Source organism: Symphalangus syndactylus, chromosome 11, assembly GCF_028878055.3.
Source record: "Symphalangus syndactylus isolate Jambi chromosome 11, NHGRI_mSymSyn1-v2.1_pri, whole genome shotgun sequence".
Taxonomy (NCBI): domain Eukaryota; kingdom Metazoa; phylum Chordata; class Mammalia; order Primates; family Hylobatidae; genus Symphalangus; species Symphalangus syndactylus.
In genome coordinates, this window is record NC_072433.2 from 82,253,988 (window position 1) to 82,276,519 (window position 22,532).

Genomic DNA, 22,532 nt, shown 5'->3' on the forward strand with positions numbered 1-22,532 from the left:
GGAGAGGGACTGATGTGTTTCACACATCACTTGTGATCAGCAAGAAACCAGTGGGGTTGAAACAAATGGAGAGAGACAGAGAAGGGAAGGATGCCGGAGGGATAGTTCAGAGCTAGATCAGTTAAGGCCATTTCCAAAGGATGCTAAGTAAATGGGAACTGGCTAACTTCCATCCATCTATTAATTTTGTCACTCATTCATCCCCTCAGCCAATATTGACTAAGTACTTATTATGTGCCAGGCAATATGCTAGGAACTGAGTAAACAGTGGTAAGCAAAACTGCCATTCTCAACGCTTACAGTTTAGTGAGGGAGATAGACGTTAAACAAGGAAGTGCGTAGATGATATGCGGTTACAAATTCTGATAGGTGTTTTAAGGAAAAGGAGAGAGAGAGAGAAGAGAAAGTAAGGAAGATCAGGGAAACCCTTTACGATGAAAAAAAAAATGCTACCAGATGAAATTTAGAGCTGTCACTTCCTGACCTTTTCAGGTGGAAAACATTTGTATTGAACACTGGAGTAATTGAGCATAACCAGATAAATCTGCTCTTGAATGGATGACCCAGGCCTTTGGTTGCTCCAGGATGTGAGAATCCATGAAGCTGAATCAACAGCCCAGCACTCCTATGTTCAATTCTTGGCACAACAGTTAGAAAGCTCAAAGCAGAGCGGCCCTGAATCAGTTGCTCTTTTTTTTTCTTTTTCTTTTTTTCTGTATTACAGGTGTACTTCAATTTAAGAAAATTTAATATGTAAAAAATTGATACTTAAATAAAAAGATAAATACTTTGCATTACCAAAGGATTCTTAGATTTGAAGAGTCACATGGGGATTTATTTAAGTAATAAGCTCCCCTAATGCCTTTTAAATTATTCAATTTGCAGTCATTTGATTTACATACAACCTTTCAAGAATGCATTTATTGTAGAAAGCTCAGCACTCCTGCAATAAATATTCTCCTTGATCAATTACGCTTCTGAGCTTTAGTCATCTGCTCAGTGGTATAGCACATGCATGTACGGCACATCTTATGCAACTGACATCTCTGTATTTGCAAGTGGCTGCAGCAGCGTATTTTACAACATACAATTTACACCAAAACATTGGAGAAATTTCTCTTGTGGAATCTCATCTAATCATATCATCCTTAGGCTTAAAATCTTGGGGAAGAAAATAGGTGGCATACAATCAGTGTGATCACCTGAGATTCACCCACACACATGAGCTTGAGAGCTGTGAATCCAGTGAATTTATTAGTGCAGACAGCTCAACAGGGCGATTCAACATTCAACGTCTTTTCACTCTCATAGTGAGAGTCTTTCCTACTATCCTAATGCTAGATGTCTACTTTAACTCTCAATTCCTATTAATCTGCAAAGGCATAAACATGGGAAGAAAAGGAAACACTAGAATCCATGCATTAATGAAATTATTAGCTATGCTGCTTGGTTCCAAGCTCTATACACTATTTGTCAGAGGGAGCATTGCTCTAAGTGAGCTTCAGAAATACAGAGCATAGGAGAGATGTAAAATAGGAAAAGGTACTCCCACTGCACTAACAACAAGCACAGTTAATGCTTATTAATGTTTATTCAATATTTACTAGGCACAACCTGGTTAACAAAGTATTGTTGTTTCTATTTTTCAGATAATGAATCTAAAGCTGAAAAAACACATGTTATTTTCTCCCCAAATCCTAGGGCTAGGAAGACACAAGATTCAAATTTTGTTGTACTGAGTGTCATAAACAGAGTGTGTTTAAATTTCACGAATATGTCTTAGGCACCCACTCTAAGAGAAGCACTGAGAATTAAAACATGAATGATTTAGATGAGACCCTTGCTTTCATGGAGCCTTCACACCATTAGTTGGAAACATTAGGTAACAGGTAGAAGTTGCTTGGGACTTGATAACACCTTCTGCATTCTCAAGTGACTTTAGAACAAGAAATATTTAATTTTAAACGACAAATTCATCTTACTGTTTACTAAAAATCCATTGGGAAGTGTATCAGTTAAAATGCTTTTGTTTTTGTTTTTAATAGAAAACAACTCAACTGGCTTCAATTTCTAGCTCAAATGACTAAATAAACGTCTATAGGTAATTATGGCTTCTGGGAAGTTTTAATTTGGCAGTTCAAATGATTCATGCATTTATTAATTCATTTGTTTGAAAAATATTTGGTGAGCACCCACAATGTTCCAGGTACTGTTCTTGGCATTTGAAATATAGCAGTGATTAAAACAGTCAAAGTCTTTGATTTCTTGGAGCTTACATATGGGGTGGGGAGAGACAGACAATAAAGAAATACATATGCCAAGTAGTAGTGATAAGTGCTAAGGAGAAAAATATTTCAGAGTACTGGAGTGATGGGACCTACTATTTATACATGATGTTCAGAAAGGACAATGAGATTGGGAGGTATTTCCCCATGATGGGAAAAGTGTGTTTCATAATGAGGGAATAGGAAAGTGCATTCCATGATGAGGAAAGTGTCTTCCGCGAGGGGGGAACAGGAAGTGGAAAGGCCCTGAGGAAACTGGCCAGGGGCCAGTGAGGCTGAAAGTAGTAAGCAAGAGAAGAGTGCTGGAACATTAGTTCAGGCTTAGGCCATGGGGCCTACCATCATATTTTAAAGTCTGGGAGAAGGATCCAGAGAGGAGACTGAGAAGGAACAGCTACTGAGAGAGCAGGAAAACCAGGAGAGTGGCATCCTGTAAACAAACTGAAGAAAGAATGTTAAGATGGAGGAAGTAGTTAACTGTATCAAAGGTAAATGATATAGCCTAATCCCATTTCTGCCACTCCAGTTCTCATCAGAGCTTCCTCATCATTACTGCCTCAATAGCTGCCCCAGGATGCTAATGGCCTGCCAGGAGGTCCAGAGTGGCATGCTTCTTTACTCAAGTCTAGTGGGGAAGCGTGAGCTGCTTTGTCCCAACATACCCAGCAAAGTACTGAATCCATTCCAGATGGGCCAGCTCATATCACATGCCTAATTATTGGCCAAATATATGGAAGTGGCTTAATGGCTAGCATAGGTTGCCTTTTATTTTAAAGGCAATGGTGAAGTCAGTGTCCATGGAACCATATGGATCTTCAAAGAGAAAAATTGGGAGCCCATAGAAAAGGTAAAAAGAGATAACACGTTGGGAAAATCCTCAACTAATATCCCTAACAGAGAACCCAAACTAGGGTTCTTATGATGGCTCCAGGTGCCATGATGAAGATGTGATTGCAGATTTCATTTTCCCGAGACTCAATAACTTCACATGTTCTTTGCCCACAATCCAAAAGCAAGTATAGTCATGCTTTTTTGTTTGTTTCATTGCTGATTTTGTTTTGGTCCAAAATAGTGGAAATTCTTGATTCATGCATTTAGGAAGTGTTTGTGAATCATGTGAAACAAAACATCTGAGATAATACAAACATCTTACTATGGAATACTTTGGTTTGGGTGCTCTATGGTTTATGGCTGGAAACGTATTTCCATTCCAACTACTCATTTATTTCCATTTAAATGTCCAGAAAAGTGGCTCCCTACCTCTGCCTCAGAATAACCTATTGAGGTGTTTTAAAAATATAGAAGCTTGGATTCTACTTCAGAGGTCCTGAATCAGAGTCTCAGCAAGTGAAACTTGGACCTCCATCCAGATTCTTTAAACCTTTATGAATAACTTTGGTGTACAACCAGGGATGAGAATCGTTGGTATATGACATTTTTAAGTGTCCTTATAAGCTACTGAGAAATAATTTTGGACAGGACAGTAATGTGGTCCTTAACTTAAACAAAGCTTAAAGTAACATTTTCAACTTTAACTCTTAAGCTTGGATAGAAACGAATTATTTGAGGAAATGTCCAATTTGTTAAAATGACCGTCTTAGAAACAGTCATGTGGTCCCATACAATTATTTTTCTAATCTATCACAATGTTTCTATTTTTTAGAAGAGTGCTCCCAATTAATACTCCGATCTCCAACTCATGATTAGGCCAAACAAACAATTTACATAAATATATTCCCCTTTATGTTACTTTTATCTCTTCTCCTGTAATTCTGGCATTCACTGTGAACCTGGGATAATAGTGTCAGTGAAATAACAATGGAGAATTTGAATTCAACTGAAATGGGTGCCAAATTTATCCTATTATCTAAGATGTGTGTTGGAGCATCACTGTGAATACAGGGCAGACTAACGTGGCTCCTGTCTCAATTAAAAGCACTGCATTTTAACTCCCAGCTGCTATTCTTATCTTATTATATACAGATTTTACAGCTAATTCTCCAAACCTTGTTCTTACCTGCACAGAATATGCTCTTTTCATTAAAATTAAAAGTTACATAAATTCCAACCAATTGCAAAGAATATTTTTATTTTGTGTAGTTTTTTTTAAAATGACAGTTCTAAGATTTTTTTTTAAATAAAATGTTTTTACTAGAAATGGTACAAGCACTTCAACTTGAGTGCACTTTTATAACCTTGGCTCAGAACTGAATTTTGTTTTCCTTGGTAATTTTTACATTGATAGAAATCAGATTACAGGGTACTGATGGACTTCTTTTTCCTCTAACTATAGATAGGAGGGTCGTATACATAATGTGTTCTAACTATCTAGTTCACAGGTGCATTTTCATACTCTCAGTCACCACAGAATTGATTAGTCCCTAAGAAATCTTTTGGGCAAGATTAATAATCTGTTGTGGAGGATGTGGGCATCATATCACAACTGAGTCAGTCAAACACACAGGCCTGCATAGAGACAATAAAAATGATGCAATTTTTATGAAATTCTAATAACTTCAAATATTATTTCCACCAAGGTACCTTATTTGATTCTTCCCCCAAGATGAAGCAAAAAATGGAACACAAATAATGGAAAAAATAAAGCAAAAAGTTAGAGATTTTCTTCCAAAAAAAGCCCTAGGCATTTTACAGAAAATGAAAATCAACTGAAAAAAATAGGAAAGCATTTAAAAAGTATATTTAATACTTTTAAAATATTATAAAGTATTGTATATAATAAAGTAACATCATTTTATATGTGCACTGGTATCTCAGAGACTTGCATGATTTCTGTTTAACTTAATTGTCTTTCTCATGTAGAAATGTAAAAAGTGACAATGTAAAAATGTAAGTAAAGTATAAAAATATTTAAAAGTAACTGTGTATCCTCTTCTGTATGGTAGAAGTTAAACTGTGGCTACATAATCTTATATATTGAAAGTTCAAGGTGATTTAAAAAAATCCCAACAACCTTTGGGCTTGCTTTCTTAGCTTCTTTACTCATAGTGTGTCATTAACCAAGCCTTCTGGCCTGCATACAGTGTTGCTGTCTTCATTTACAGTATATGTACATTTATAGTATATGTATGTGTACTGTATATCTGTAGACTATATATATATGTATGTCTCTATACATATATATGTGTATATATGTATGTCTCTATACATATATATGTGTATATATGTATGTCTCTATACATATACACACCTATACTGTATATTTATACATATACATACATACATGTATATTCTTGCTCTCAAGTCAAGACCATTTTGGCCACAATTTAACAAATTTTGGCCGGGCGCAGTAGCTCGTGCCTGTAATCCCAACACTTTGGGAGGCTGAGAAGGGCGGATCACGAGGTCAGGAGATCGAGACTATCCCAGCTAACATGGTGAAACTCCTTCTCTACCAAAAAATACAAAAAATTGGTCGGGCGAGGTGGTGGGCGCCTATAGTCCCAGCTACTCAGGAGGCTGAGGCAGGAGAATGGCGTGAGCTTAGGAGGCAGAGCTTGCAGTGAGCCAAGATTGTGCCACTGCACTCCAGCCTGGGGGACAGAGCGAGAATCTGTCTCAAAAAAAAAAAATTATTTTGTATAAATTTATGGGGTACAAGTACAGTTGTGTTACATGTGTAGATTGTGCACAGCAGTCAAGTCAGGACTTTCAGGGTATCCATCATCTGAGTAACATACATTGCACCCATTAAGGAATTTTTCATCATCTAGCCCCTTGCTACACCCTCATCCTTCCAACTGTCCAGTGTTTATCATTCCACTGTCTATGTCCATGTGTGCACATTAGGTAGCTCCCACTTATATGTCAGAACACCACCATTCTTTTTTTGTGTACTTTAGTTTTTTGTTTATTTCTTTTTGAGCCTAGTAAGACATTCCTTTTGAAAAATGCATTCTGGCATTTGGATTTCTGCATAGATGAATACTTATTCTTGAGCACAAGAGAATAACAAAAGCACCTGACCAATATCTAATATAATTTGAGGAAATTCATATGTAACCCTTTCAAAGAGAGGACAGTCACATGGTTCTTTCATGGAGTAATATCCCACTAATGAAGGATAGATCCAAAGTAGAAGTAATTAAAAATAAACTTCTTTCTTCTCATGATTTTTCACTTCAGCAACATTAATGAGATCCAAACAGCCTGTTGCTGTCCTTATTAATACCTGCTTTCTTTCCTGACCATTTTCTTCATACCTGCCATTGCTCTAACTCATGTCTCCTGATCTCCCACCTCCCCACCCCAGAAATAATACTTCCTTCACAGCTCACTTGTCTTTTCCTTATTCCTTTTTCATTGCCTATCTCAGCTCTTTATTATAAGGATAATTCCTTTTTTTCTCATGTGGATATTTCTTTCTCTCTAGAAGTGAGCAGCAGGGAAGAAACATCTCTGACCACAAAGGTCTTCCCTTTTGTGGGAGAAGGGTTGGTTACACACACTCTCATATTAACATTATTGTGCCATCCCATATTACATAGGTAAAGACAGTTCAAAAACGCTATTTAAGGCCGGGCACGGTGGCTCATGCCTATAATCCCAGCACTTTGGGAGGCCAAGGAGCGCAGATCACTTGCGGCCAGGAGTTCAAGACCAGCCTGGCCAGCATGGTGAAATGCCGTCTCTACTAAAAATATAAAAAATAACTAGGCATGGTGGTGGGTACCTGTAATCCCAGCTACTGAGGAGGCTGAGGCAAGGGAATGGCTTGAACCCAAGAGATGAACGTTGCAGTGAGCCAAGATCGTGCCACTGCACTCCAGCCTGGGCAACAGAGTGAGACTCTGTTGCCAAAAAAAAAAAAAAAAAAAAAAAAAAAGAAAATGCTATTGAATTGATTTTCTTTAGCCAATGTCCAATGGAGACAATTTATTATGCAAGTGTGTGTCTATTTGCCCCATAATGACTTATAGAAAATTAACTGTATACTTAGGAGATTCTCTTTTCAATCTTCTTATAAACTATCCTCTTATAATTTCAGTAACAACTTGATTATTTCTTGTTCCTTTCTGTGGAGGAAAGAAACAACTAGAGGTAATACAATGATGATATGAGGGGAAGAAGTATGCCTAGTGATTGCTGAAAGATGAGATTTCTGGCTCATGTGCCAGTAGTAACAACTTAGGGAAAAGGGTGGGATATGTGCTGTTGTGATAAAAGTAGAAAAAGGTCTGGTCACTGAATGAACAGTCAGAGCCTAGGAGCAAAAAAGAATATAAGTACCTAGAGATGTAAATTAAAGAAAAGCTGGGCATGAAAATAAAACAAGGAATAGGGCTCAGAATAGGAACTAGGTTGTAACTCCTCAAGTTCTTCTCTTTCTTTTAATTACATCAAATGAGAGGAAAGACTCCCCACCCCACCCCACCATTTTTGATAACCTAATAGAGATAGGAATTTTTCTCCCCCATCACCTTCACCCTTCTCATGCTCCAAGTAAAGCATTTTGCTTGCAGCCAGAAATGGCAGATCTTAAATAATACAATTTTTAAACAGAAAGACTGAGTTCTGTGTAAATTCTCCTTTCTGTTAGCTTATACGGAAACTTGTTTTCATATGCTCCCAAAGTGCACTAAATCGTTGGCAATACCAAGCACGAGGGATACACTTCATAATCCTTCTAAATGACTGGCAAGAGAACTGTCCTGGAGAAGAATGCTCCTGCTAGCTCCTCCTTCCCTCTATCTCACTTCTATCATGTTATCAATAGATTAGAGTGGTGAACAGCAGAACACATCTCTGGTGAAAACTCTCATCAGACAAAGAAACATGATAAAACTCAGTAAATAGGGATTTCCACATTAGTTTCTATCAGGAAAAAACAAATAAATGGCTCACCTTTATATACAATGGCTCCCTAAGATGATCAACCAGAATGCAAGCTTTTTCTTCCCACACAGGGTTGAGGTTCTTGTGTATTATCTTACTTCTAAAAACTTCTTTTCCTCCGATTTTAAACTTCACATATGGATCACTCGTCCCTGTCAAATAGATACAGATTGATCCATGTTAATCATGCCTTGGTTTGGAAGCAAGATAACCACTCATGAAAACAACAAAAAGTATTTAAAGGAAGAAAAGTTAAATGAAAATTATCTATGCAAAAATAAGAGTTAAGTGTTTTCTTATGAATTTTTTATTATATACTGAAGTGATAAATAATAATAATAATTATTATTTCATCTTCTGATCTTAATCCTGTAACCTTGTCCTGGTAGTTAAAAACAGTCTATTCCAGCAATCCCACTAGTGGACATCTACCCAAAGGAAAAGAAATCATTTTATCAAAAAGATACCTGACTCAAATATTTATCACAGCACTTTCCACAGTAGCAAAGACATGGAATCAACAGACTATTGGGCTAAAATGTGATATATATATGCATGCCATGGAATACTACTCAGCCATAAGAAAGAAATTCTGTCTTTAGCAGCAACATGGATGGAACTTGGCTATTACTCTAAGTGAAATGACTCAGAGAAAGAAAGTCAAAAACAACATGTTCTCTTTTACAAGTGGGAGCTAAATAATTGGTACACATGAAGACAAAGAATGGAAAAATAGACACCGGAGATTCCAAAAGGTAGGAGGATGGGAGAGGGGTGAAGAATGAAATACCACCTATTTGGTACAATGTATATGACTTGGGTGATGGGTATTCTAAAAGCCCAGACTTTGCCTCTATGCGGTACATCCATGTAACACAACTGCACTTGTCTCCCTAAATCTATTTTTTAAAACCACACTCTATTGGACGTTGAATGTGTAAATTTAATTAAAGTTATAAATCATAGAGATTAATCTGATATTTCTCTTGATATCATCTGGTCAACTATAAAAAAATGTTGAATAATCTTCACTGATTTAAATATTTTACAAGCATATATATGTTGCTAAAATTTTATACTAGTCTAATGGGCTTAGGAAAAGATGTGTGTTAAAGTGGGCTTCATTTCATCCTTGGTCCCATATTTTTTCTTGCTCAGAAGTTTCAATTTTAGAATGTTAGGAAGGGGTGGAGGTCTCAGAGAAAGACATCAGGAGAAAGGCAAACACATGTTTAATAAGTGAACTGGATTCTTTGTATTATCCCTTGACACCTCCTAAACTCCCTATGATGATAAAGAAAATCAGAGTTGATTCCCAGGCAAGATGGCCAAATAGGAACAGCTCCCGTCTGCAGCTTCCAGTGAGACCAATGCAGAAGGCGGGTGATTTCTGCATTTCCAACTGAGGTACCTGGTACATCTCGGTGGGACTGGTTGGACAGTGGGTGCAGCCTACGGAGGGTGAGCAGAAGCAGGGTGGGGCATCATCGCCTCACCCAGGAAGTGCAAGGGTTTGGTGAACTCCTTCCCCTAGCCAAGGAAAGCTGTGAGGGACCATGCCTTGAGGGACTGTGCTATCTGGCCCAGATACTATTCTTTTCCCATGGTCTTCACAACCCACAGACCAGGAAATTCCCTTGGGTGCCTATGCCACAACACCTCTGGTTTCAAGGGCAAAACTGGGCAGCCGTTTGGGCAGACCGAGCTAGCTATAGGAGTTTTTTTTTTTTCATACCCCAGTGGCACCTGGAATGCCAGTGAGACAGAACTGTTCACTCCCCTGATAAGGGGGCTAAAGCCAGGTTGCCGAGTGGTCTTGCTCAGTGGATCCCACCCCCGTAAGAGAAAAAAACAACCCCATCGAAAAGTGGTCAAAGGATATGAACAGACACTTTTCAAAAGAAGACATTGATGTGGCCAACAAACATACGAAAAAAAGCTCATCATCACTGGTCATTAGAGAAATGTAATGCAAATCAAAACCCCAATGAGATACTATCTCACGACCGTTAGAATGGCAATCATTAAAAAGTCAGGAAACAACAGATGCTGAAGAGGATGTGGAGAAATAAGAATGCTTTTACACTGTTGGTGGGAGTGTAAATTAGTTCAATCATTGTGGAAGACTGTGTGGAGATTCCTCAAGAATCTAGAACTAGAAATAGCATTTGATCCAGCAATCCTATCGCTGGGTATATACCCTAAGGATTATAAATCTTTCTACAATAAAGACACAGGCACATGTATGTTTACTGTGCCACTCTTCACAATAGCAAAGACTTGGAACCAATCCAAATGTCCGTCAATGATAGACTGGATAAAGAAAATGTGGCAGATATACACCATGGAATACTATGCAGTCATAAAAAAGAATGAGTTCATGTCCTTTGCAGAGACATGTGTGAAGCTGGAAACCATCATTCTCAGCAAATTAACACAGGAAGAGAAAACCAAATAGCGCATGTTCTCACTCATAAGTGGGAGTTGAACAATGAGAAAACATATGGGCACAGGGAGGGGAACAAAACACACTGGGGGCTGTTGGGGGGTGGGGGACAAGGGGAGGGATAGCATTAGGAGAAATACCTAATGGAGATGACAGGTTGATGGATGCAGCAAACCACCATGGCACATGTATCCCTATGTAACAAATCTGCACGTTCTGCACATGTATCCCAGAGCTTAAAGTATAATTTAAAGAAAGAAAGAAAATCAGAGTTGTCAAGTAAGTTGTTCACGGATACAAAGCTGGCAAGAGATGGAGTTAGGATTCCAACCAAGACTATTTGACTGTAATGCCTGCACTATTTCTACTACACCTACAAAAAGGAAGGGCCTTCACATATGTACGTATATATTATACCATTTCTCATCTTTGTGTGGAGCTGATGAATGAGACCAATCTCAACCTACAGAGCCTCTGCTGCTGTTAAAGATTCCTGGAGAAGGTAACTTAGTGATGTCCTTAAGTAAATCATTCCAGTGTGTAACAATCTTCACCATAAGAACATAATTCTTTATGAAAGGCCTGACTCCTTTATGATAAAGTTTGACCGCATTCTTCTTCTTTAGTCTACATTGAAGCTACAATTAATTACTATAGTCTGTATAATTTAAAGAAAAAGGTGAGAATTGTCTATTCACCTCCTTAGCTCACTTTTTGATGTGATTTTTTTTCTTGCTAATTTGTTTGTGTTCATTGTAGATTCTGAATATTAGTCCTTTGACAGACGTATGAATTGTGAAGATTTTCTCCCATTCTGTGGGTTGACAATTCTCAAAAGAGATATACAAATTATCAACAAATATATGAAAAAATGGTCAACGTCACTAATAATCAGGGAAATGCAAATCAAAACCACAATGCAGTACCACCTTACTTCTGCGCGAATGGCTATAATAATAATAAAAAAGAAATAGATGTTGGTGTGGATGTGGTAAAAAGGGAACACTTCTATACTGCTGGTGGGAATGTAAACTAGTACAACCACTATGGAAAACGGTGTGGAGATTCCTTAAAGAACTAAAAGTAGAACTACCATTTAATCCAACAATCCCACTACTGGGTATCTACCCACAGGAAAAGATGTTATTATACAAAAAAGATACTTGCACATGCATGTTTAAGGCACCACAATTTGCTATTGCAGAAATGTGGAACCAATCCAAATGCCCATCAATCAACAAGTGGATATATATATCCATATATATATATACCCATATATATATATACCCATATATATATACACATATATATACCCATATATATACACATATATACATATATATACCCATATATATATACCCATATATATGCATACCCATATATATATATATATACACCCATATATATATGTGTGTGTATATATACCCATATGCATATATATATATGTGTGTGTGTGTGTGTGTGTGTGAGATGGAATAGTACTCAGCCATAAAAAGGAATGAATTAATGGCATTTGCAGCAACCTGGATGGGATTGGAGACTATTATTCTAGTGAAGTAACTCAGGAATGGAAAACCAAACATCGTATGTTCTCACTTATAAGTGGAAGCTAAGCTATGAGGATGCAAAGGCATAAGAATGACACAATGAACTTTGGGGACTCATGGGAAAAGGTGGGAAGAGGGTAAGGGATAAAAGACTACACACTGGGTACAGTGTACACTGCTTGGATGATGGGTGCATCAAAATCTCACAAATCATCACTAAATAACTTACTCATGTAACCAAATACCACTTGTTCCCCAAAAACCTATGGAAATAAAAAAGAAATATATATATAATAAATCTTTAAGCTTGAAAAATATAAGAAAAATGTGAGGTGGGCTCTGAAAACTGGTGAAAGCTGACTCTCTGCTTCCAAGTTGGTACCTTGCTGCTGTGTCCTCACATGGCAAAAGGTGAAAGGACAAAAAGGCCTAGCTAGTTCCCTTGAGCCCTTTTATAAGGGTGCTAATCCCATTCATGAGGGCAGAATGCTTGCGACTCAAACATCTTCTAAAGGCTCTATCTCTTAAAACTATCACGCTAGGTCTTAGGTTCCAACATATGAATTTTGATGGGGAGGAAAACATACAGTCAAACTATAGCACTATCCATTCACTGATGGACATTTAGATTGCTTCCATATCTTGGCTACTGTGAATAATGCTGCAATGAACATGGGAGTGCAGATATCACTACTAGATCCTGATTTCATTTTCTCTGGATACTCAGAAATGAGATTGCCAGGTAATATTATAATTCTATTTTTTTTTGAGAAACCTCCATACTGTTTTCCTTAACGGCTACACCAATTTAGATTCCCATTAACAGTGAACAAGAGTCATATCTTCTCCAGATCCTGTCCAAAACTTGTTTTCTTTTTTTAATAGCCACCCTAACAGGTGTGATTTGATACCTCAGTGTGGTTTTCATTTGCATTTCCCTGATCATTACTGATGTTGAGGACCTTTTCTTATGCTTCTTGGATATTTGTATGTCTCCTTTGGAAAAATCTCTATTTTGGTCCTTTGCCAATTTTTTTCTTGGTAATGGAGTTATTTGTTTCTCTGTTACTGAGTTGTAGTAGTTCCTTATATAGTTTAGATATTAGCTCCTTATTAGAGGTATGTTTGCAAATATTTTCTCCCCTTCCATAGATTGCTTTTTTATTTTGTTGATTGTTTCCTTTGCTATACAAAAGCTTTTCAGTTTGATGTATTCCCATGTACCTATCTTTGCTTTTGTTGCCTGTGCTTTTGGCATCATATCCCAAATCATTGCCAAGACCAATGTCAAGGAGCATTTTCTCTATCTTTCCTTCTGGTAGTTTTTCATTTTCAGGTCTTACATTTAAGTCTTCAATATATTTTGAATTGATATTTTCATATGGTATAAGGGTCAAATTTCATTCTGCACTACTGGCATCTTTGTCAAAAATTAATTGACTACATATGATGGATTTATTTCTGGGCTCTGTATTCTGCTCTGTTGGCCTATGTGTCTGCATTTATGCTAGCATCATACTGGTTATACTGTTGTCTTTGATTTTTAGCTTCATATCACTGTGATCAAAAAAGATACTTGATATGATTTTAATCTTCCTATACTTCTTAAAATTTGTTTTGTGGCCGAACATATGATCTAACTGGAGGATATTTTGTGTGTGCTTGAGAATGATGTGCTGCTGAACAGATTATTCCATATGTGACTCTTAGGTTCATTGGGTCTAGAGTGTAGTTTAAGATTGATGTTTCCTTACTGATTTTCTGTCTAGATGATCTGTTCATTGCTGAGAGTAGGGCATTGAAGTCCCCTACTATTATTGTATTGCAGTCTGCCTCTCCCTTCAGATCTATTAATATTTGCCCTATATTTGTAGGTGCTCCAATTTTGGGTACATATAGATTTACAATTGTTATGTCCTCTTAATGAACTGACACCTTTATCATTATATAATTATCATCTTTCTTTTACAGTTTTAAAGTTCAAACCAATGGCAAAGAAGTTAAAAAATTTGAAAAAAAATAACACGAATGTTTAACTAAAATAACCAATGCAGAGAAGTGCTTAAAGGAGCTGATGGAGCTGAAAGCCAAGTTTCGAGAACTACGTGAAGAATACAGAAGCCTCAGTAGCCGACGCGATCAACTGGAAGAAAGGATAAAAACAAATGGAAGAACATTCCATGCTCATGGGTAGGAAGAATCAATATCATGAAAATGGCCATACTGCCCAAGGTAATTTATAGATTCAATGCCATCCCCATCAAGCTACCAATGACTTTCTTCACAGAATTGGAAAAAAACTACATTAAAGTTCATATGGAACCAAAAAAGAGCCCGCATCGCCAAGTCAATTCTAAGCCAAAAGAACAAAGCTGGAGGCATCACGCTACCTGACTTCAAACTATACTACAAGGCTACAGTAACCAAAACAGCATGGTACTGGTACCAAAACAGAGACATAGATCAATGGAACAGAACAGAGCCCTCAGAAATAATGCCACATATCTACAACTATCTGATCTCTGACAAAACTGACAAAAACAAGCAATGGGGAAAGGATTCCCTATTTAATAAGCGGTGCTGGGAAAACTGGCTAGCCATATGTAGAAAGCTGCAACTGGATCCCTTCCTTACACCTTATACAAAAATTAATTCAAGATGGATTGAAGACTTACATGTTAGACCTAAAACCATAAAAACCCTAGAAGAAAACCTAGGCAATACCATTCAGGACATAGGCATGGGCAAGGACTTCATGTCTAAAACATCAAAAGCAATGGCAATAAAAGCCAAAATTGACAAATGGGATCTAATTAAACTAAAGAGCTTCTGCACAGCAAAAGAAACTACCATCAGAGTAAACAGGCACCCTACAAAATGGGAGAAAATTTTCGCAACCTACTCATCTGACAAAGGGCTAATATCCAGAATCTACAATGAACTCAAACAAATTTACAAGAAAAAAACAACCCCATCAAAATGTGGGCGAAGGACATGAACAGACACTTCTCAAAAGAAGACATTTATGCAGCCAAAAAACACATGAAAAAATGCTCATCATCACTGGCCATCAGAGAAATGCAAATCAAAACCACAATGAGATACCATCTCACACCAGTTAGAATGGCGATCACTAAAAAGTCAGGAAAAGGCCAGGTGCAGTGGCTCACGCTTGTAATCCCAGCACTTTGGGAGGCTGGGGCGGGTGGATCACGAGGTCAGGAGATTGAGACCACGGTGAAACCCCGTCTCTACTAAAAGTACAAAAAAAATTAGCTGGACGTGGTGGCGGGCGCCTGTAGTCCCTTCTACTCAGAGAGGCTGAGGCAGGAGAATGGCGTGAACCTGGGAGGCGGAGCTTGCAGTGAGCGGAGATTGCGCCACTGCACTCCAGCCTGGGTGACAGAGCGAGACTCCGTTTAAAAAAAAAAAAAAAAAAAAAAGTCAGGATAAAACAGGTGCTGGAGAGGACGTGGAGAAATAGGAACACTTTTACACTGTTGGTAGGACTGTAAACTAGTTCAACCATTGTGGAAGTCAGTGTGGCGATTCCTCAGGGATCTAGAACTAGAAATACCATTTGACCCTGCCATCCCATTACTGGGTATATACCCAAAGGACTATAAATCATGCTGCTATAAAGACACATGCACACGTATGTTTATTGCGGCACTATTCACAATAGCAAAGACTTGGAACCAAACCAAATGTCCAACAACGATAGACTGGATTAAGAAAATGTGGCACATATATACCATGGAATACTATGCAGCCATAAAAAATGATGAGTTCATGTCCTTTGTAGGGACATGGATGAAACTGGAAACCATCATTCTCAGTAAACTATCGCAAGGACAAAAAACCAAACACCTCATGTTCTCACTCATAGGTGGGAATTGAACAATGAGAACACATGGACACAGGAGGGGGAACATCACACTCCGGGGACTGTTGTGGGGTGGTGGTAGGGGAGAGCGACAGCATTAGGAGATATACCTAATGCTAAATGACGAGTTAATGGGTGCAGCACACCAACATGGCACATGGATACATGTGTAACAAACCTGCACATTGTGCACATGTACCCTAAAACTTAAAGTATAATAATAATAATAAAAAGAAAAAAAAGTTAAAAAAAAATAAAGTTTGTCTTGTCTGATATAAGTACAGATACGCTTGCTCTCTTTTGGTTTCCATTTAAATAGAATATCTTTTTTTATACCATTACTTTCAATCTATATGTTTCCTTAAAGGTGAAGTAAGTCTCTTGTAGGTGTTATATAGTTGAGTCTTTCTCTTTTAATCCATTCAGCCACTCTGTCTTTTGATTGGATAATTTAATCCATTTATATTAAATGTGATTATTGATAGGTAAGGCCTTATTATTGCTATTTTATTAACTGTTTTTTAGTTGTTTTGTAAATCCTTTGCTATAGTTATTTTTAATAATTTTGTCTTTGAACTTTCATAATAAATTTAAAAATGATTATGCACCACCATTATAGTATTAGAATAATAAGTATTAGTCAAATTCTGGATTTGACTATATTCTTATCTTTGCCAGTGAGTTTTATGCTCTCATATGTTTGGCTAAGAAGCATCCTTTCATTTCTGCTTGAATAACTCTCTCGATCATTTCTTGTAATCCAGGTTTAGGTGATGAACTTGCTCAGCTTCTGTTTGTCTGAGAAAGTCTGTATCTCTCCTTCATTTCTGAAGGAAAGACTTTCTGGGTAAAGTATACTTGGATGCCATTTTTTTTCTTTCTGCTGAAATCATCTGGTGCTAGAGTGGGCCTGGAGCCTAGGTCTGTGGGGAAGTCAGATGTCCACTTCACTCTCTTTTCCCTACAGGAGAGCTCTGAGCAGAGGAGATCTCTCTAGTCCTCATACTGTTCTGGTTTGGAAAATGATTCAGGTAGAGTGAAACTGTCCTTGCAGCCCTTTACTGTGCCTTTTCCCATTCTGTACTCCACTAGTGTGGTGTAACCTTTCACCTGGAATCCAGAGCTCAGGGAAGTATTTGTGTGTGTGGATGGTTGTTTTTATCAGTCTTTCTGTGACTGGACAAGGGGTGTAATCTCCTATTCTGCCATCTTGCTGACGTTACTCTTCTTAGTCTCAATAAGTATTTGTTAAATAAGTAAATGAATAAGTGAATCTGTGTACAGAGTACTATCAAATATATCCTTGCTATTTGATAAATTCATGCACATTTGTTTCCCTTCCAAAATTCATGTTGAAACTAATCCCTAATGTAACAGTGTTAAGAGGCAGTGATTTGGAAGCGATTAGGCCATGAGGACTCTATCATGAATAGAATAATGCCTTATAAAAGGATTTGAGGGGATGTTTTCCCCTTCTGTCTCTTCCACCACGTGAGGACACAATGTTTTTTCCTTTCCAGAGGACCCAGCAACAAGGCAATATCTTTGAAGCAGAGACCAGGCCCTTACTGGACACCAAACCTGCCGGTGCTTTGATCTTGGACTTCCAGCTTCCAGAACTATGAGAAATCTATAACTGTGTATTTATAGATTACTCAGTCTCAAGTGTTTTGTTATACCAGCACAAACAGATCAGACAATCCTCATGCTGACTTGAGTTGGAAAAAGCATATATTATTAATATCAATCTATATTGCAGGTGAGGAACAATCTGTGATTTTATGTGACTTGCCTAAAATATCATAACAATTAAGCTAATAAGTGACAAGAATGGAGGGCATATTTAGACTTTCAGACCCCAAGCCCAATGTTTCTTCTATTCAGCAATTTAGGAAACCCAGACACCCATATTTTTCTTTAAAACAGTGGCATATAACTACTGTGTAAAAGTATTAAGCAATTGTTTCAATACTACATATAATACCACTACTGACAAGTATTTATTCTGGTCTATAAAGCTCTCATACTTTTGTTTAATCACCGTTATCTCAGTGAGTCTACTATTGCCTCCGTTTTATAGATGAGAAAACCAAGAAAGGTTAATAACTTGCTCCAAGTCATACAGTTAATAAGTATGTGGCTGGCTGGACGCAGTGGCTCACGCCTGTAATCCCAACACTTTGGGAAGCCAAGGCAGGCAGATCACAAGGTCAGGAGATCGAGACCATCCTGGCTAACATGGTGAAACCTCGTCTCTACTAAAAATACAAAAAATTAGCCAGGCTTGGTGGCGGGCACCTGTAGTCCCAGCAACTCGGGAGGCTGAGGCAGGAGAATGGCGTGAACCTGGGAGACGGAGGTTGCAGGGAGCCGAGATTGTGCCACTGTGCTCCAGCCTGGGCAACAGAGTGAGATTCTGTCTCAAAAGAACAAAAACAAAACATAGTGTATATGTGCCACATTTTCTTAATCCAGTCTATCATTGTTGGACATTTGGGTTGGTTCCAAGTCTTTGCTATTGTGAATAGTGCCACAATAAACATACGTGTGCATATGTCTTTATAGCAGCATGACTTATAATCCTTTGGGTATATACCCAGTAATGGGATGGCTGGGTCAAATGGTATTTCTAGTTCTAGATCCCTGAGGAATCGCCACACTGACTTCCACAATGGTTGAACGAGTTTACAGTCCCACCAACGGTGCAAAAGTGTTGCTATTTCTCCACATCCTCTCCAGCACCTGTTGTTTCCTGACTTTTGAATGATGGCCATTCTAACTGGTGTGAGATGGTATCTCATTGTGGTTTTGATTTGCATTTCTCTGATGGCCAGTGATGATGAGCATTTTTTCATGTGTCTTTTGGCTGCATAAATGTCTTATTTTGAGAAGTGTCTGTTCATATCCTTCACCCACATTTTGATGGGGTTTTTTGTTTTTTTCTTGTAAATTTGTTTGAGTCATGGACACAGGAAGGGGAACATCACACTCCGGGGACTGTTGTGGGGTTGGGGGAGGGGGGAGGGATAGCATTAGGAGATATACCTAATGCTAAATGACAAGTTAATGGGTGCAGCACACCAACATGGCACATGTACACATATGTAACAAACCTGCACATTATGCACATGTGCCCTAAAACTTAAAGTATAATAATAATAAAATTAAAAAAAAAAACCAAGGATGTGGCAGGGCCCAGACTCAATCTCAAATCTGAGGGCTAGTTCAGCTAGTGCTTTTTCTTGCACACGATCACAAAGCCTTCTCCCATTTCAAAGTGTTGTTACAATGATCTATTTCTTTGTTCCCCTCAAAACTAGGAATAATGCTTTTACAAAAAATGCAGTCACACAAAATCTGGCCTTATTGGGTTTCTCTGCAGTTATTGGTAGTATACAATGTCAACTTCATTTAGTTTAGCTATTATATAAAAATGCTGATACAACTTTTAGTAATTTAGCACAGAGGCCTATACACTCAGATGTTAATCTTTTTGAGAAGCATTTTGCTTCTTGTTCCCTCCCAGAAACATTTTTCTCAACTACTGTGTAGGTTAAGTGTCAAAATGCCCTGAAGGTTGGGTAGAGATGGTTCCTAGAATCCTGCTGGGTGGTCTGGGGGTCTTGATGGTGTCACTTCCATTATAAAAGGGAACTTAGATCACTATAGCTAACATTTATTGAACACTTATTATATCAGCTATCACATACCACTTAACAAGCCAATGCGATGAGTTCTATTGTTATCTTGAGTTCACAGCTGAAGAAACTGCAGCATGAAATAAGGGAGTAAATTCCCCAGTCATACAACTAGGCTGCTGGAACCTGAACTTAACTGCTACACTAGGCTATCTCCAAACACAACACTTCTCATGCTGGGTGTCATATCCATGATAACATTGGAAATATCCAATGGCTTGAAGAAGTAAAATGTCAGCTAACAAGAGTAGATCGAAGAGTTAAGTTAAAATTCAAGGACAGATTTTTCAGTCTGCAATAGACACAAAGATGTTCGTGACTGGTGTCAGAGAGAGACACAGAGGCTGCTTGTTAGGATCTCTGAAAACATATTATGATGGTACAATATTTTATAAATGTGTGGTCTTGGTCACAGGGTGACCTGGTTTAAAGGTGGTAAATATGCCAGCAAATTTCATTAGCACAGGAAAAACAGATCCAGGTGAACAACTCATGGTAGTTCGTCATCTAATTTTCTCTGCTTTGTTTTGACATCATAGAATAAAATTTGCTACATTTCTCTTTCCAACCATCACTTAGTGGCTTTTAGGTACTGTTATTAAAATTTCATAATTTTAATAGCCAAGTATTAAAAAGAAATTTCTAATCATTTTCAAATTCTTAACTTAGGGGACTTTTAGTGATTGAGAGTCCTTAATAGTTCAAGACCCTCAGCTTGTTGTGATTCCAACGTGGGTAACTGGAGACATTGTTCTTTTAATTTAGGTTCAGTGAAAGATTTTTAACTAATGCACTAATCTATGTTTGAAAGTATTTTTACCAATTATATTTTAGCAAGATATTATCTGATGACATTAATAGCTATTATTTATTTTTTAAAGGAGTTATATGGTCAAGTATATTTGGAAAATACTGGTTTAGAAGAAAATTAAATAGATTCCTTTTCTCTGGCCTTAAAATAAATGAACGTTCACTATGACTTTCCAAGAAAGAGGCTTGACAGGCATCACTTAGTAGGTTTTTTTGACTATGAGGCCTACTTTTCTTGAGTGCATCTTTTAGGACCAACAATCCTTGGATCTCTCTTTGGGAAATGTTACTTCCTTGTATTTCATTATAGGGAAATTACACATGTTTTCAAGATTATATTATTATTGACTTTACAGTGGATTTAAGTAATTTTATTGTAATAGAACTCCCAGGAAATCCAAGTCACTAATATGTGGTATGTGGTTAATCTTCAATAAACATACTATACAAAAAAGATTTAGTTTGTTGGTTCAAAAGACTCAAAAAATCAGTAGCTTCATATGCCAATGCTGTTTTGTTGCAATATTGCAGAAAACCACAAGATGGCAATAGTACTTATCAAATTATAGAGAGGCCTGTGGTTCTGCTATTGAAACCAAAGGTTAGGACGCCTTCAGGGCACACTTTGAAGTTCCCAGGCATTTTCTGGCAGCATATGCTTTGTTGTTATTATCTGGACCATTACTTTCATTGAAATACTTCTTATGACGATAAATGAAATGAAAACAAGTCAAAAAATACGAAAGATGAATCTAAAACGTATTCTCCCTACAGTAAAATTCAGATTTTATTGTTATTAATGTTCTATTCAAGAGCAACCTTTCACATATTCATTTTGTCAGGTAGCCTTAACTTCAGAATTTGTTTATAAAAACATTATTTTGTAATTATAAATTCCACGGTCTAAAAGTTCTAGAGTATCCTAGACCTAGGGAATATCAATTTTTTCTAAATGCTGGGATAAAATTCCTTTAAAAAGAAGAATTAGACGGTTTCTGTAATGTTTACGCATGTAGCAAAGGAATACATGTTCTTAATGCTGTATTTATTTATTTTTTACAAGGCAGGATGCTGATGGACACTTCAACATTTTGTGTAATATTTAAAGCCTTTTATGTTATTTAAGACAACACAACTAAACGTGGTCTGAATGTGTCCATTTTTATGTAGCAATAAACACAGCACACACAAGATGGCAGCCTATCTTCCCTTAAACTAGTATTAAAGATATTTAAAATGTAAACAGCTGTCTATTAATGATACTCTTGCTTTTCATTCTCAGAATAAATAAGCCTCCTGGTTAACAAGTTTAAATCAATCTCATTCCAAACCTAGTACTTAATGAAACAGAAACAGCTACTCACGTTTCGGGAAATCTACAACTACTCAGTAATGCTAAGTCTTCATCAAAAACAATGCCAAATTGCAATTCAGTATCACAAGAAGGAGGAGGAGGAATAAGAAAAAAGACAAAAGAAAAAAAGCAGTGAACATACATACTGTGGGGACAGTTAAAATTTAAGCTGGATCTTTCTGAAGATAACTGATCTTCCTACAAATATTTAAAGCTAGCTACCTGTGCTATCCAATTGTAACAGAGGGTATCCTTGTAGAATAAGGTCCTTCACATTTGAGAGGCTGTAAAAATAGTGACATTCAAAACATCAATGTTTCTTCAAAAAGGGTACCTTATAGATGTGTTAAAATAATTTCCATAAGCTATTCTATTCCCTCATTTTTTGTTGGAGACTTGTTATGCCCTAGGATGGAAATATTTCATAATGCTAAATAACTAAATATATTAAAATTTAAATGCAAGAGGTTTATAATCACAGGTGGCTTCATATAATAAAATAAAAGTAAACCAACGTTTTTTCCATAATGAACATGAATATTCCAATGAATTTAAAATTTCTGGTTAATGAAGTTACCATGATACAGCACATAGATCAATTTAAAATAATAATATGGTAAAGTGTAGCATAGGATGGCACTAGGTAAATTTAT

General features: G+C 37.3%; 1 protein-coding gene across 21 annotated transcripts in view; it reads right to left on the minus strand.

Annotated features, from left to right (window-relative positions):
• Positions 1–22,532, minus strand: part of MCTP1 (multiple C2 and transmembrane domain containing 1) — a 598,469-nt gene that overhangs the window by 241,728 nt on the left and 334,209 nt on the right. For all 21 annotated transcript variants that reach the window (XM_063612299.1, XM_055233347.2, XM_063612297.1 and 18 more), the window contains one exon: positions 8,148–8,290. In XM_063612299.1, coding sequence (XP_063468369.1) covers positions 8,148–8,290 — 143 coding nt within the window. The remainder of the gene's footprint in view (positions 1–8,147; positions 8,291–22,532) is intronic.